Raw genomic sequence first — 17043 nt, 5'->3', positions numbered from 1 at the left:
AAACATGATCTTGGAAACAGGCCCGGGATGAGCAGAAAGCAAAGCTTTGTCAACAAGGGAGGAAAACCCCCCTGGGAGAGGGAGGGCATAAAACCATCAAGATCAAAGGAACACTGTACCTGGGAAGGTGGATCAGAGAGAGGAGACCGTTTTGGCGACTTTTTCACCCTAAATGTGTCACTGGAAACAAAATGGAAAACGTAAACACAACAAGCAGAGGGATGGAGCATCCAGAGCAGCACAGAGCGGACCGAAGCTACTGCCTCTGCGGAGCCATCTGGCCCAGGCCACCCTCCCGCCTCTGCCACTGCAACACCAGCGAGAAGACGGCCACGCTGGCTACCCACTCTCACTTTTTAACAGCTATTATTTTTGCCCCCAAAGGAAAGATCCATCAAGCTGGAAATCTTTAAAGAGATGCCATTTTGGAGAATGACCCAGAAAATGAAGCTAAATTTAACTAAATGTCCTTATTTTATAAAGCAAATTTTTGGTGAGCAGATTAATTTATCTGGATTCTTCCAGGGATGTCTGAACCCAACTAAGGCTCAGGGAGGGGCTCCAGGCTCAGGACACCGATTTACAGACGGGCAAGGCGACACCTCACTTAAGGAACAATTGAAGGAGGCCACGCAGAAAGAAAGTTCGGGGTCCTCAAGGAGAACCTGCTGAATCCTCCCTATCACAGTTTCCTCGAGCTCAATGGATTCCCATGCTCTGAAGGCTTCTAGGTGGAATCCTGGCGAAAGATAGGGCCAGGGCAGAGATGAATTTTTTGGTCTTCTCCTAACCATGGTACACAGACAAGATTCACAGCTCTTCTCTCTGTTTCTCCTTCATATGAATAGCGGGGCTGGGAGGCAAAGGCAACACCAAAGCAGACTCCTGAAGGGTCAAGGAAGCAGATCCCGGGAGGAAGGGATGACTTTCAGCCTGAGCAGTTCCATTCAGTCCACCGAGCAGTCTGGGGGTCACTTCCACAGTCAGAATGGGGGCTCTTTCCACCCTGTAGACTGGCCCCTGCCCCGTTTCCAGCCCCTCCATGGGATGGTCTCACTCCCAGCAAAGCAAAGGCTTTGGGGGATGATCCCTCTCCTTAGATCCCACCACCCTCCCCTGCTTTGCACGTTAACTGGGTGGGCAGAGCAATTTAATTTGGCACTCAAGTTCCTTCCTTGTGTGCTCTCACATCACTCCAACAATGGCATTTAATCATGAAAAAAAAATACTATAAATAGCTATTTACAGCTTTTATAACATTTGCCATTAAAATAGTGCCATCGCAGCTTGAAGCATATATTTATTCATGCATATAAATATATAATCATATATTTTATAGTTGCTAAGTGGCTCAAAAATACTCAAGAAATCCCTTGGGCAGAAGAGAGTCTGATGCACTCGACCCTATCCTGGGACTGCTGGCCACCTGGACTGGCCAGCTTCCCTTGTAAGGACAGGGAGAAGGTGCATGTCTTTGGACCCCCCAGAACTGCCCACAGATCCCTCCTGGCCAGGGGAGGCAAAGCAGCAGAGGCACAGAAATGGTCAGCTCTGTTTCTACTGACAAGTGACCCAAAGATGGCAGACGAGGCATGCCGACACCCAGCCAGGTCCTGGGTGACTGAAGATGCAGGACTGGGGCAGCCTGGCGATGGCTCTCACAGCCGTGTGCTCCACTCTGTGCTGGCCCTGCATTTCAGGGCACTCTGCAGGCCTCAATTTGGAACGGCCCAAACATTTCTGCTTCACATGTTAGCAAGAATAAGCTGTGGCCATCGCTGCCTGTGGTTAGACCAGACAGTTATTTTAATGTGAAGCCACAGTAGTGTTGAAAGCAATCGCCCACTAGCCCAATTTAAAATGAAAGAATGTAATGAAGAGTTAAAAAAAAATGTATGATTTCAGATGAAGACATCCAATATGCAAGGGAAGGAAAAAAGTTCCATTCCTGACAAGCAGCCAGATGCTGGATAATCACATTTTCACAGCCAAGCAGTCTCTTATGCGAATCACTATGAAACAGAAAAGTAATCTTTGCTACTGGGGAGCCCCATGCCCCGTCATTCCCAGGCCCACCACATAAATACATCAGTAGCAGCCATAGAGGGGAAACAAAATGGGCTTGGAAGCAAAAACAAAAGGCCAGAAAAATAAGCACATTTGGCATAAGAGGCAGATTGCATTAAATTTACTTACAACAGAGAACACACAGACATCACATCTTCAACCATCCTAAGACAAGAAGACAAAGAAAAAGAGAGACAGACAGAAGGAACTGACAAAAAAGATAAATCTGCAGACAACTGGTTATTAATGAGTTAGGATATGGCGGCCACCGCTGTAAGGTCTACTTCTGAAGGCTGACAATGCCCCGCTTTTTGGAAGGAGCTGCTGGGGAACACCTTCCTACCTTCCTCTCTTGGTCCTAATGATGCCACAAAGCCGTGGTGCCCCAAGAGCTTTGTCAGACCCATGCACGATCTTCCAAGTCAAAGTCCCTTCTGCGCTAGAGGTGAGGCCACAAGCTGGGTAAACTTCCCTGACCCCTGTGAGCTCTGATGCTCAAACAAGAAAGTGACTGGGGATGCCTATGAGACACAGGACATGTCTTGGAGAAGGAGGAGGTGGTGGCTAAGGTTGGCTCTCATTCTACAGATGAGAGAGCATGGCCTTGCAGTCCAGCCATTGCAGACTTCTCCTCTTTCGGGCTTGAAATCAAGTTTCCAACGTGAATTCTAGGGAGTCTCTAGGAAGGACCTAGTTGGGGAACTGATATAAAAAAAAAAGCCCCCATTTTGGCCAGGATGGCCTCCAGCCACCACTAGACAGTGGCAGGTTGATCCAAGGTAACCTGCTACAGAGACCTCCTCTTAGGAGGCCCTGGGTTCTTCTCAGATGTTCAACGTCAGGGGGAGCCCAGAATGGAGGTAAACATGTCGTTCTGTCTCTTTCGTGCCAGACAGACCCAGAGGGGCCAGCACTGTGGTCTGTTCTGCTGCCCCTGGGAGACTGATCTCCTCAGCTTTGTCAAATGATTGACAATACTGCCCATAAGAGTAAGGAAATCGCCAAGGTATTAACCACAGAGGCCAAAGAATAAAGGACCAGCAGCCATCTATGTTAGAGCCGGGTCTTGGGATGGATTCTGGAGGCATGGGTGTTTGGTTTTTAAGCACAATATACTTGGCCTTGTCAAATGTCTGTCTTTGCCAAGTCCACAGAGCCAAGGACTAATGGCTTCCTGGGGATTGTGGGGATTTGCTCCCTGCTTTCAGGCTCCATTTATCTCTTCAGAACTTGCAGGGACTTTGTCTACAAAAGATGACTGGAGAGGAGGAAGGAGACAAAGAGGGGTGTTTCTTACAGGCTGGTTGGGGTGCAGCAGGGAGGGGCCCAGGCCACATCTCTCATTCCTGGGCCTCCTGGAATCTACTATGTTTGCCTCCTGGGCTAATGTCTCATTAATAGGCAGAAACAAGTATATAAATTTTAATATTTTAAAGGGCGTATCTCCTAGCTTCTCCAAAAAGTCATCAGTCACTAATAGGGAGATCAACCAGATTTCTAAGGGACCTTTCCCTTACACGGGATCTCCCAGACTGCTCTGGAGCTGAACATCAGGTCTTTGGCTACAAGTAAAGCTCTAGACCATTGATTTATTAAAGCAAAAGATCAAGGACACAAAGGGGTATGTGGATGGGAAAATGCCACCACTGTGACCGCAGAGAGAAAGAAAAACATGTATATTGTCTGCCTGGTGCAAAGGCCATAAGCGTGGCATCATCACAGCACCCAGGGGCAAGGTTAGGGCAGTTGAAGGTTATCCAGGCACATGACCAATGGTCACAGTCAATCTGCACCCCCGCCTCCGATCCTTACCACCTCCACCCCTGAACTTACGTCTTTAGGGGCGTCTTCTTCTTCTTGGCGGGCTTGTTTAGCCCATCCCCGTCCACTCCATTGGCTTCAATAGCACTGGCTGGGATCTCAAAGGAGGCTGGGGATTTAGAAGGTGAGCTGGGGGTCTTAGAGGATGTCTTAAAGGGGTCAACGGACTCGTCACAGGTGTCTGGGTCAAAGCTGTATGATTGTTGGGGCAGTTTGGGAGACTCCTGCATTTTTGAGGTGGAAGAAAAGGGGTTAAAATTGGGGTCATCCCACTTGTCAATATCAAAGGTGTAAGTACCTTTAGCAATGGGGATGTCATTGGGTTCAGCAGGGGATCTGGGAGGTGAGGCAGGAGTGTTGTCAAGTTTCTCGGGTGTCTTTTTCATCTTTGGCCTCCTCAGGGGCATTTTGGCAACTGGCTTTTTGCCTATCTTTTTGGTAGGAGGGGGGTTTTCCTGCTGGTTGTCCCAACTACACTTGTCCTCGGAATAGTCAAACTCCAGCCTTACGGAGAGCCCTTTGGCTGGAGAGTCCTCTTGCCCCCCGCTATCTGATGGGGTCACCTCCCCTGCCTCCGGGGCTGTGGTAAGAGGCAGCGTTCTCCTCCCAACAGGGGGTGAGTTCTGCACTCTGCCACCTCCAGAAGCCGGGGGGACGGCCCCTTCTGCACCCTCTGAGTCCAGAGGGCAGGCAGCTTTGGGCTCTGCAGCAGGCTCAAGGGGCGTCTCCTCCAATAAGGCTGGGCCAGGACCTTCCGTCTTGGCAGATCCTGTTTTCGTCTCAGATGCTAGATTCTCCCCACTGGGGACGAGGCTCTCTTCATCTGGCTCCTGTTGCGTCTCCTTCACTGGGGGGGTCTCTGTGGCTTTCTTGGTGGTCTGTTTCTTTTTTAAGGAAGGCGGCCTTGGTTTTTTAGTTCGCTTAAGGGTACTGGAAGCACTGCTGGAACCCGTGCTATATGCCTCTGGGGCGAGGGCCACGGCCTCAGGATTACCTGAGGAAGAAGCGCCATCAAAGTCACTGGCTTGCAGGCTGAGCGACCGGGACAGCGTCGACTTAGAGATGGGGACGGAATCCGTGGACTTCCTCCGTGTGTTCACTTTGCCCTCCTGATTCTTACCATCTGAGGCACGAGGTTCCAAGGTCTGAAAGGTATCCACAAGCTCAATGTTGTCAAAATCCAAGTTGTAAGTCCCGCTGCTGGCTATCGGCTTGTCTTCATCGAAGACGGCAGAGAAGGAGTGTGACGGGGGACGGAAGGGACTTCCTTCCACCGAGTCGCTCCGTGGGCCATCAGGGACAGGGACTGTCTCAGAACCACATCCTGAGGAAACAGAGACAAATCCATCAATTACAGACACAGGATGCACTGGGGCACCTCTCCTCTTGTGCCAAAACATCACCTTCCAGCGTAGGGGTTGACAAACCACGGCCCCAGGCCACCCCTGCCCATCACTGGGTGTACTACTTGAGTACAGATCCTGGCCCACCCATAATTAGCTCGAGACTCAGGCCAGGCTTGCCCAGAGTTCCCTCATCTGTACAACGCGGGTGATGAGGACCGATTAAAGAACAGCTCAGACTATTCATTCAAAAACATTCACCAAGTGTCTCATCAGGACCAGGCATGGTTCTAAGTACTAGAGATTCAACAAGGAACAGAAATAGACAAAATCTTTCCCTTTCTGGAAGTCACATTATTCAGGGGAAGATAGTGAATAAATCGCCAGGGCCAGCCGTGGTGTCTCATGCCTGTAATCGCAGCACTTTGGGAGGCCGAAGCAGGCAGATCACTTGAGGTCAGGAGTTCGAGACCAGCCTGGTCAGCATGGTGAAACCCAGTCTCTACTAAAAAAAACACACACAAAAATTAGCCAGGCGTGGTGGTACGCGCCTGTAATCCCAGCTATTCCAGAGGCAGAGGCAGGAGAATTGCTTGAGCCTGGGAGCTGGAGGTTGCAGAGAGCCGAGATTGCGCCACTGCACTCTAGCCAAACAGACTAAGACTCTGTCTCAAAAATAAACAAACAATGTACAGAATTTCAGAGGGTGACACATGCTAAGGAGAAAAATAAAGCCAGGATAGGAGTTTCACTTTTAAAATAAGGTAGTCAGGCAAGATCTTCTGAGGAGACATCTAAGCAAAGACCAGAATCAAGGTAAGTACATGAACCAGGAGGACTCCTGGGAAGGAAGCATCCTGGGCAGAAAAGGAATAGCACGAGTAAAGGCTCTGCGGCAGGAGCACCTGGTATGTTACAGAAATAGCGAGGAGGCCAGTGTGGCTAAAGCAAGGGTCAGGAGTGGGACAGCAAGACACAGAAACCCTGCAGGAAGGCATATGGAGCTTCCATAAATATTAATACCAGCCACAGCCACCAACAAGCCTGTTCCTGACTCCTCAGAGCCACTGTGAAGAACAGGGGAGCCTGTACACGGAGGCCCCCGGCACCTGTAGTGGCACTTGCTGTCTGCCACCTGCTGCTCCAGCCATCAGGTGTAACCTCTCCTTCAGTCCTGCCTGCTTATCCTTGGCCCTGCTCTTGCCTATTCTCACTGCTCTCCCAGCTGCCGCCTCTCAGCTTTTCTACTCATCAGCCACTACCAGCCAAGGAGGTCGCTCCTATTTCCCAAACACGCTGCAGATGCTGCAAACGTTGGCCAAATGATGCTCTAAGGTCCCACCACCCTACTGCCCATGGGGGTCTGGCCAGTCCCAGCTTTGGCTCGGCTGCTCTGGGTTCTGCTGGCACCCAGCGGCATCGTTCAAGCATTTCTGAGTTCACAGCTGCTCCAGGCAGTCACGGATGCCAGAAAATGATTTGCCAGAAAACCAAATGTGTGTCATTGGACAAGGGGGCAAACATGATAAAGCGGTCTGCAGGCCTAAGCACTAGGAGGATGCAGAATGAGGAATAAATGGAGCTGGCACAGGTAAGACCTGGGTGTGCACCTCATGACAGGTGTTATGTGCCCCCAGTCCCCTTCCACCACTGGCATGGTTGCCAGACAAAGGACAGGATGCTCAGCTGGATTTGAATTTCAGATAAATCAACATTTTTTAAATGTAAGTATGTCCCATGTCTCAATGATTCTTTGTTCATCTAAGATTTAGATTTAATGGGCACCCTGTATTTTCATTTGCTAAATCTGGGAGCCTTCTCTCTCATCCCAACAAACAAACAAGGTTTGGGAAATGCACAATTAACCCCTGAACTGGTCTCTTCCTGTTGATTTTCTCAGAGCAATTCATGCTCCCGACTGCAAATCTCTGGGCAGTGAGTACTTTGCACAGTGCTTACCAAGCTTTGCTCATAAGCAACCTTTCTCCTGGAGAACCTGGCAGAGAACTCAGCTCACAACACAAGAAAACCCCAAGCTTCTTGAGTTTAGGAACCAGCCTTAGCTCTGTTTCCTGCTTGACTGGTCACACTTTCTCTTACAGGATCAAGAAATGCTCGGATTGAAAACGTCATTTGGAAGCACGTCTATGAGCTAGTCCTGGTTTCAAGCCTCTCACTCCCATCTTCTCCACCCAGGGCCTACCTGGAGCAGATGCCCTAAATACAGAGCTCTTTCTACCAGATGGTTTCTCCAAACACTCCTGCTTCCTTCTCATTTCAAAAGGTGTTGCCTCCCTTCTTTCTAAAATCAACTCACTGTTTCCTCTAGGCCCTAGTACTCTCAAGTACCACATCCTCCCACCAGCAGTGACCTCCTCTTCCTGCTCCGTAATTGCCCCTGGATACACGGAGGGCACAGAGGACCAGGGGATGCTGAGGGGGACCAGGTGCTTTCAAATGGGCCTTGGCAGGAAGAAGAAGGAGCCTCAGCCTATCCCGTCATTTCTAAAGCAAGGCCCACAAAAACTAACCTCCGTCTCAGGCTGTTACACGTGCCTCTGCAGCCCGCAGAAGGAAGCCTTCGGAGGCCCTTCAAATGTCAGCAGTTATCACGCAACAATGAGCGGATATTCAGCTTAACCATCTGCTCATTGCTTCCTCCAGAAGAAAGAGCTCCCTGCCTGCTTAGCATGGCTTTCCTCTTTAGAACTGATATGCTCTCGTTAGCTCATGATGAACCGGAAACCTAATCTTGCTGTAGGGTTTCTTATTCTTGGCATTATGGACGTTTGGGGGCAGTCAGGTTTTTATCCCGGGGGCTGTCCCGTGCCCTGTAGGATGCTTAGCAGCATCCCTGGCCCCCACACACTGGATGCCAGTAGGCCCCACCCCCTACCCCAGTTGTGACAACCCACACTGTCTCCAGACACTGCCATGTACCCTGGGCAGGGGCAAAATCCTCCCTGGTTGGGAGCGGCTGTCTTATTGTGCTGGTCACCAGAGCAGGCTGCTCCACGGGGTCCCTCACAGGGCTGGAATGGCCCCTGTGGTCAAATGGGTTCCATGTCCTCCCTGCTCACCTACTGGATTTTCTTTTTTTTTTTTTTGAAACAGTCTCACTCTGTCACCCAGGCTGGAGTGCAGTGGTGCTATCTCAGCTCACTGCAACCTCCACCTCCCAGGTTCAAGTGATTCTCCTGCCTCAGCCTGCTGAGTACTGGAATTACAGGTATGTGCCATCATGCCTGGCTAATTTGTCTATTTTTAGTAGAGATGGGTTTCACTATATTGGCCAGGTTGGTCTCCAACTCCCGACGTCAAGTGATCCGCCTGCCCTAGCCTACCAAAGTGCTGAGATTACAGGATCACGAGAGCCACCACACCCAGCCTCCCTGCTCCCCTGCTGGATTTCTAAACATCCACATGGCATATCTGTGTGAAGACAGATGCAGATGCAATCAACTGTGTGATTCATTTGTTCATTCCACAAATAACCTGGGGTGCCTTCTATATATCAGCCACTGTGGGGTGTGCTGTGGTTATAGAGGTAAGGAAGGACAGGACCCCAGATGAATACACACACAACACTTCCTCCACCTCCTGTCTCCACTGGCACAGATCTGGGCAATGCCCTAGAGAACAGTGCCTTGCACACAGGCTCCAGGTTTCTGGCTCAGTCTGATAACAAAGTCAGCACCTGCGGTTCATCAGATGAAAAGGGTCACTAGGGTTTCCCAGTTACATGAGCCTGCTGGTCTGCCATCACCAAGGACCGCAGACTGGGCGCCTTAAACTACAGAAATGTATTTCTCACGGTGCTGGAGGCTGGAAGTCCAAGGCCAAGGCGCCAGTGGGTTTTTCTCTCCTGAGGCCTCTCTCCTTGGTTTGCAGATGGCCTTTTCTCTGTGGGCACTCCTGGTCTCTTTCTCTTCGTATAGGAACACTGGTCCCCATGGGATTAGGGCCCCACCCGTATGAACCCATTCAACCTTAACTGTCTCCTTAAACATCCTCCCTGCAAATAATCACATTGGGGGTTGGGGCTTCAGCATACAAATGTTGGAGGCCACAATTCAGACATAGCAACAGTGCTGGGCAAATAAAATGCCCAGGTTGAGGGAAAACAAATGTGTTAGAAATGACAGGAGGCTCCCAGGAAAAGGAGAACGCTAGGACAGGGCAGCCGACATCACCCAGCTGATGTCACCCTACCTTCTCCAAAGGCCACACTCTTAGCCTTGCTGGACTATTTCTCACAGAAGCACTTGCTGCCAGCCCCCACACTGGCGCTTCTCCATCCTTCCCTCCTTCCCCCATCCCGCCGTGAGTTCACTCTGGGCAGGGATCCTTGGCGCCCAGAGGGCCAGAGGTGTGCCCAGGCACTCACAGACTCTCTTCTCTTAAGCTGACACATCACGGGTAGATGGTCTCCTACACAGGGAGCATGGCTTTCTATCTTCTAAGTACATGAATAGTAATCCTCAATTAGTAATATTTATTCTGGGAAAAGGTCTTCATTTTAAGTAGGCTAACGAGATATAGATAAAGCAGTACTTGGTCTTTGTGTGGCAGTTTGCTGGTTGCTGTGGGCAGCTCAGAGCAAGTCCATAATGAATTTAGTATTTCCCAAATTTGTCTAGCCTAAGATACACCTGAGACACTCATTAAAACCCCAGGTTCCGCCTCCATCTGCCTCCTTCCTCTGCAGAGCGGCAGTTCCTTCCACGGGGCTGGGGTGGGGCTCGGGGCCCATCGTAACAGGTGCCGCAGCTGCGTCTCCTCATCGGGAAGTCTGGAACTGGGCTGTCTCACCTCATCTGCTTCTATCTGGGTCTATCCTCATTCTTAAACCTCTGGTGGGCCACGCTTTCGTATTTGGCCACAAAAATGAGTGGGCTTTGAGGATAAGCTTGGATGGGCCTTTGAGCTCCCATTTCCTGTGGGGGTTTTACCTCAGAGGCATCAGGGCTGCAGAAGTGCCAGGCAGAGGCTGTCCTCTGGTGCCCACCCTCCTCTGATGTGGTCCAAAACAGACAGCTCAAGAAACCAACCCAAAACTGACCAGCAAGAGAGCAGGAGGCCCGTGCCATGGCTGCCTTCTGTCCTCAGACCAGCAGGTGTTCAGGATCTCACAGAGACCCCAGGAACCCCCACCGGGTGGGTCTGTGCTCCTCTGCTTCCTGAGGTCAAACTTCTGTTCAATTCCCAGAAACCAAGAGGGAAAAGTGCCGTCAAGGCATTGTGGGGAGAGACAGTTACCGACCATGTTAACTCACTTAGTGATGAAGAAATTAAATTCTCTTTACATAAACCAAACTGTTCCCAGCAGAGTCCGCCTTGTGAGCATCTAAGTGACAGAGCCATGGTTAGGATGGGGAGAACCTAAGGGGAGGCTCTGCTCGGTGGGGTAAGAAGAAGACACGCAGGAGCACGGCTGGAGTGACAGCCCCACTGTGCTGTGGGGGCGGTTCCGACAGGTGGGACTTCAGCAACCCCGGGCTGGTCCTGGCTCCACCTAGAGCACGCCACGTGTCACTTTTTCTTTCTTTTTTCTTTTTCTTTTTTTTTTTAAGAGCCAGGGTCTCACTCTGTCACCCAGGCTATAGTGCAGTGGCATTATCATAGGTCACTGCAACCTCAAACTCCCAGGCTCAAGTGATCCTCTTGCCTCACCCTCCTAAGTAGCCAGCCAAACTCGTGATACCACACCTGGCTAGTTTTTAAATTTTTTGTAGAGATGCAGTCTTGCTATGCTGCCCAGGCTGGTCTCAAACTCCTGGGCTCCAGTGATCCTCCCAACTCAGCCTTCCAAAGTGCTGAGATTACAGGCACAGGCCACCGTGCCCAGCCCACATGTACCTGTCTGTCCTGCTTTGCTGATTGTCACTTCTCTCGTGTCAGCCAGAGATGAGCAGCTTTCCTTGCCACGTCCCCACCTGTTGTCCTGCTGGGGCTCCTTCCTGGTGGGCTGCCTACCAAGGGGCCACAGTTCCCCAGGCAGGGCCCCAGCATCAGCACAAGGGCTCTGCCAGTTTACTGACTTAACTGCTCGTTTGAAGGCGGAGAGAGAGGGCAATGGGGGAAATAACACCAGCTGTGACCTGGGGCCACTCCTCATCCTTTACAAGCAGGCATGAAATGGGACACTCTGGAAAAGTGCTTTCTTTAAAAGCTGAAGTAGACAGCATGCAGACAGACCACTAACATAATGTCAGATTCAAAAGAGGTCAGTTTCAAAGAGTCCAGAGTCAGATAAAAAGCAGCTGAAACCTTGGCTTTGCCACTAATCAGCTTGGTGACCTTGGCCAAAGTTCCTTAACCTTGCTATGCCTTGATGTCACTGTCTCTAGTACCACCCCCCACAATGTTACTATTTTTCTATTATCATCAAATGTCATCTGTAACAGAACAACACCTGTGGGGCTTCGTGATCCCCCTGTCTTCCTGGAAGGATAATGGGCTGAGCAACCAGCCTGGGGTCTGTGGGAGCCCCGAGCATCCCAGGGTCCATCCGCGGCCCACTGTGCCTGTGCGGATGTGGAGTGGTCAAGCCCCTCCAGTGAGGTCATCAGGGGAAGCGAATGTGCGTCCAGAGGGTTGGGGCCCTGCCAGGTTGTTGCTGTCTCCGTCCAAGGAGCACAGGACACATGAGGTCGCCGTCCTCCCCATGTGAACACAGTCACGGTGGGCAGGTGAGGTCGCCGTCCTCTCACTGCAGATGTGGCCACTGTGGGCAGGTGATGTCGCCGTCCTCTCAGTGTAGATGTGGCCACCGTGGGCAGGTGAGGTGGCCATCCTTTCAGTGTAGATGTGGCCACCCTGGGGAGATGAGGTCACCGTCCTCTCAGTGTAGATATGGCCACTGTGGGCAGGTGAGGTCACCGTCCTCTCACTGCAGATGTGGCCACTGTGGGCAGGTGAGGTCGCCGTCCTCTCACTGCAGATGTGGCCACTGTGGGCAGGTGAGGTCGCCGTCCTCTCACTGCAGATGTGGCCACTGTGGGCAGGTGAGGTCGCCGTCCTCTCACTGCAGATGTGGCCACTGTGGGCAGGTGAGGTCGCCGTCCTCTCACTGCAGATGTGGCCACTGTGGGCAGGTGAGGTCGCCGTCCTCTCACTGCAGATGTGGCCACTGTGGGCAGGTGAGGTCGCCGTCCTCTCACTGCAGATGTGGCCACTGTGGGCAGGTGAGGTGGCCGTCCTCTCAGTGTAGATGTGGCCGCTGTGGGCAGGTGAGGTGGCCGTCCTCTCAGTGTAGATGTGGCCGCTGTGGGCAGGTGAGGTCGCCGTCCTCTCACTGCAGATGTGGCCACTGTGGGCAGGTGAGGTCGCCGTCCTCTCACTGCAGATGTGGCCACTGTGGGCAGGTGAGGTCGCCGTCCTCTCACTGCAGATGTGGCCACTGTGGGCAGGTGAGGTCGCCGTCCTCTCACTGCAGATGTGGCCACTGTGGGCAGGTGAGGTCGCCGTCCTCTCACTGCAGATGTGGCCACTGTGGGCAGGTGAGGTCGCCGTCCTCTCACTGCAGATGTGGCCACTGTGGGCAGGTGAGGTCGCCGTCCTCTCACTGCAGATGTGGCCACTGTGGGCAGGTGAGGTCGCCGTCCTCTCAGTGTAGATGTGGCCACCCTGGGGAGATGAGGTCACCGTCCTCTCAGTGTAGATGTGACCACTGTGGGCAGGTGAGGTGGCCATCCTTTCAGTGTAGATGTGGCCACTGTGGGCAGGTGAGGTCGCCGTCCTCTCAGTGTAGATGTGACCACTGTGGGCAGGTGAGGTGGCCATCCTTTCAGTGTAGATGTGGCCACTGTGGGCAGGTGAGGTCGCCGTCCTCTCAGTGTAGATGTGGCCACTGTGGGCAGGTGAGGTGGCCATCCTTTCAGTGTAGATGTGGCCACTGTGGGCAGGTGAGGTTGCCGTCCTCTCAGTGTAGATGTGGCCACTGTGGGCAGGTGAGGTGGCCATCCTTTCAGTGTAGATGTGGCCACCCTGGGGAGATGAGGTCACCGTCCTCTCAGTGTAGATGTGGCCACTGTGGGCAGGTGAGGTCGCCGTCCTCTCACTGCAGATGTGGCCACTGTGGGCAGGTGAGGTCGCTGTCCTCTCACTGCAGATGTGGCCACTGTGGGCAGGTGAGGTCGCCGTCCTCTCACTGTAGATGTGGCCACTGTGGGCAGGTGAGGTCACTGTCCTCTCATGTTTCCTCACCTGGCTCTATGCAGGCCCCAAATTCTCCATCATCCTTCCAGCCTGGGATGAGCGGGGCTTGGATCTGGTGGTTATGAACCCATATACCCCTGGCTCAATGGCCAGGGCCTCCAGGTGCAGTGCCAGCCTCTGCCTGGACTGCATCAAAATCTCCAGTGGTCTCACCTGTTCCCTGGTCCTGGGCACATGAAACACTCACATGGTGAGGAGGGAGCAGCCGGCTCAAGAGGGCCTGAGTGCCTGTGGCAGCCAGACCCAGGCCTGAAAAGGCTCGGCCCTCAGCTCGCTGTGGCTCTCGTCCAAATGTGTGTGTCCCCAAAATTCCTATGTTGAAATCCTCATATAAGGTGATGGTATCAGGAGGTGGGGCCTTTGGGAGGTGATGAGCTCACGGGGGCAGTATCCTCAAGAGTGGGATTAGTGCCCTTACAAAAGAGGACTGAGGAAGACTGTATGTCCTTCCACCATGTCAGGCCACAGGGAGGAGGTACTCTCTGTGAACAGAAAGCAGGTCCTCACTAGACACCAAATCTGCCAGTACCCTGAGCTTGGACTTCCCAGCCTCCAGAATTGCGAGCAATACACTTCTGTTGCTAACAGGTACCTGGTCTATGGTTACGTTGTGATAGCCGCATGATCGGACCTAAGACAGTGTGTTGTCATTAGCTGTCACAGGGAATTCTTGTGTGGGTGAAGAGGGAGAGTCTGTAAGCACCTGGCCCAGGGCATAGCAGGTGCCAGGAAAAGGCAACCATAGCCCCCTGCTCTTCATACGCCATAGTGACATCCACCCCTGTGCCCCTGCCCCAGGCTGGGAAGGGCCTCAGCTGGGTTCTGGGATGCCCTACCCCATGCCAGGAAATCTCCCGTGGCTACAGGGAGCACCCACATGTGGCCTCCTTGGAGATGAAAGCAGGTAACAGTGTGTACAAAAACCAGTGGCGGGTCCAAAGAAAATGGAAGCCACTGTGTGCTCTGCAGCCAGGCTGGGCACTGAGCTCCATTCCAAGTCAATGTGAGGACAGCTGTCCACAAACAGCCACCTGGAGCACAATCAGTACCTGGCGAGGACACTGGCACTTGGATCGGGTGGCTGTGAACCTGTATACTCCTGGCTCAACAGCTCGGGCCCCCAGGTGCAGCGGCACAATCAGTGCCTGGTGGGACCATGTCCCCAGAGACAGAGGAACAGTGTAGGCACGCAGGGCACCGGGAGGCCCCCGTTACCTCCAAGGCCCCAACATGGGCCTTTCCCTGGGCTTGGCAATCTCCTAGCAAGAATGAGTAAAGAAGCTGCATTCCCCAATGCTGAACAATGTCCCTGATGGGCAGGTGGGCAACTGTCAGAACGGATCCGCCTCAACTCTCCTGCCATGTCACCCCCACTGATCACCCACTGACTCGCAATCCTTTGCCCCATCCTCTGCCTCGGGGGCGTGTCCCAGGCTGCAGCACTCAGGACAGGCTGGCAGGACTGCCCCAGCACACATCTGAGCAACAGCAGGTCCAGGGACAGCTTTCACTCAGCACCTACTAAGGGCCTGCCCCAGGCTAGGCGCACAAAGGCACCAGCTCACTGCACCTGCGCAGACAGCACTCTGGCTCCAAATGGAAGGGAACCAGGCTTGAAGGTGGGCAGGCCTGGGTTCTGACACCAGAGCCCCTTATCTGCTGTGAGATGGCGCATGAGGTTCGTAACCTCCACGTGTCGCTGGGGAATCAGGGGAAGATACCCACTACACAGGGATGCTGTGTGCATATGGCTGATCCTCCCTCACCTGAGTGGGAGATGAGACACTCAGAGGACCTGGCACAGCCCCGACAAGGCAAATGCTTGAATGGGGGCTATTATTTAATTATATGACATGTAATTATGTCCCTCAGTGGCCGATTTTGAGTTCTAATAACACGGTCACTGTACATCAGCCAACCATTCCGTTCACAGGACCTCAGGTCGGGAGGCCAGAGCTGGAAGGATCTGAAGGGGCCCACAGATCACCCTCTTCATTTTACAGATAAGGGAACTGCGCTCAGATGAGCTGAGTCCTGGCCCACCCCAGCTGGCAGCACGTGTAATCCTTTGCCCCATCTTCTGCCTCAGGATTGTGGTCCAGGCTACAGCCCTCAGGACAGGCTGGCAGGACTGCTCCAGTCCACACATCTTCCATCCCAGGGAGCCCAGAAATGCTGGCAGGCCCCAAGGTAGGGCAGGTGAGTGCTTTATAAAATGTAGGCTGCCAGGAGGAAAAACCGTCTTTATTCACAGCCAAAGGTCTCGTGTATTAATTCACATGGTTCCCGCAGCACCTTTCCCAACATCCCGGGCACTGTGTAGAGGAAAGTAAACAATAGATTTTCCCCTAGTGCCCTTCTTTCCTGTGGTTCACAGAACGAATCTTTCTTCTCCTATAGCCACCTACACTAGCAAGCACAGCTGCCTTCCCACGCCTTTGTAATGCCCCATGCTGGTCTACAGAATGGACGAGGGGACCCTCCGCCTGGGAGGCGGTTTTCTAACCAGGGCAGCAAATCAAATGGATCTTTGTACAGCCCAAGCTAGGGGGCCTTTCAGCAGACACAGTTCCAGCCGTAAGTCTCCTGAGTGTACAATCCTTACACAGCCAGCCTCGCGGCCGTTTTCAAAGGAGGAAAAACATAAAGTCCCCGTTCAAACACTCCAACTGGTGTAATCCAAGGTTCTGAGGGGCTGTGACTCTGCGGCAATTAGCGTTTCCATCCCCTTCCTTGGTGGAGGTTATCTCTTAATCCTCAATAATGCTCATTCTTTTAGTAACTGCCATCTAAGAAAGAGGTCAGTGTTGTGCATGTTCGTTTTTAAGAATGGAGATTGTTCTTTGCTTTGCTGAAAGGAAGTTAGGCAGAAGGAAGAAGGACAGGACCAAAGAAGAGAACAGAGTGGCGTCCTGTTCTCCCAGAGCTGGCAGGACATCAGACTGGGAATCCCAAAAGACGCACCTGTGGCCAGAAATAGCCTCTCCGCACACTCCTTGGTGCTGGGGATGAAACACGCCCCGTAACATGCTATCATTTTCTTCTAAACTGTTTGTTTATTTATTATTTTTGAGACACAGTCTGGCTCTGTCACCCAGGCTGGAGTGTAGTGGTGTGGTCTCAGCTCACTGCAACCTCCCCCAGGTTCAAGCCATTCTCCTGTCTCACCCTCCTGAGTAGCTGGGACTACAGGCATGAGGCACCATGTCTGCCTAATTTTTGTATTTTTAGTACAGACAGGGTTTCACTATGTTGGCCAGGCTGGTCTCGAACCCCTGACCTCAGGTGATCCACTCTCCTTGGCCTCCCAGAGTGCTGGCATTACAGGCGTGAGCCACCACGCCCGGCCAAGAATACTTTATTCTTTTTTTTTTTTTGAGATGGACTCGCTCTGTCACCCAGGCTGGAGTACAGTGGTGCAATCTCGGCTCACTGCAAGCTCCGCCTCCCGGATTCACACCATTCTCCTGCCTCAGCCTCCTGAGTAGCTGGGACTACAGGTGCCCACCACCATGCCCGGCTAATTTTTTGTATTTTAAATGGAGACGGGGTTTCACCATGTTAGCCAGGATGGTCTCGATCTCCTGACCTC

The 17043-nt window shown here is 52.5% G+C and overlaps 1 protein-coding gene across 1 annotated transcript in view; it reads right to left on the bottom strand.

The window, feature by feature from the left end:
• TACC2 (transforming acidic coiled-coil containing protein 2) overlaps positions 1 to 17043 on the bottom strand; it is a 261013-nt gene that overhangs the window by 38409 nt on the left and 205561 nt on the right. The window contains 2 exon segments of the mRNA XM_030940741.1: positions 120 to 180; positions 3901 to 5212. Coding sequence (XP_030796601.1) covers positions 120 to 180; positions 3901 to 5212 — 1373 coding nt within the window.

Source organism: Rhinopithecus roxellana, chromosome 11 (assembly GCF_007565055.1).
Source record: "Rhinopithecus roxellana isolate Shanxi Qingling chromosome 11, ASM756505v1, whole genome shotgun sequence".
Classification (NCBI taxonomy): Eukaryota; Metazoa; Chordata; class Mammalia; order Primates; family Cercopithecidae; genus Rhinopithecus; species Rhinopithecus roxellana.
This window is presented reverse-complemented; position numbering and strand designations above follow the sequence as displayed.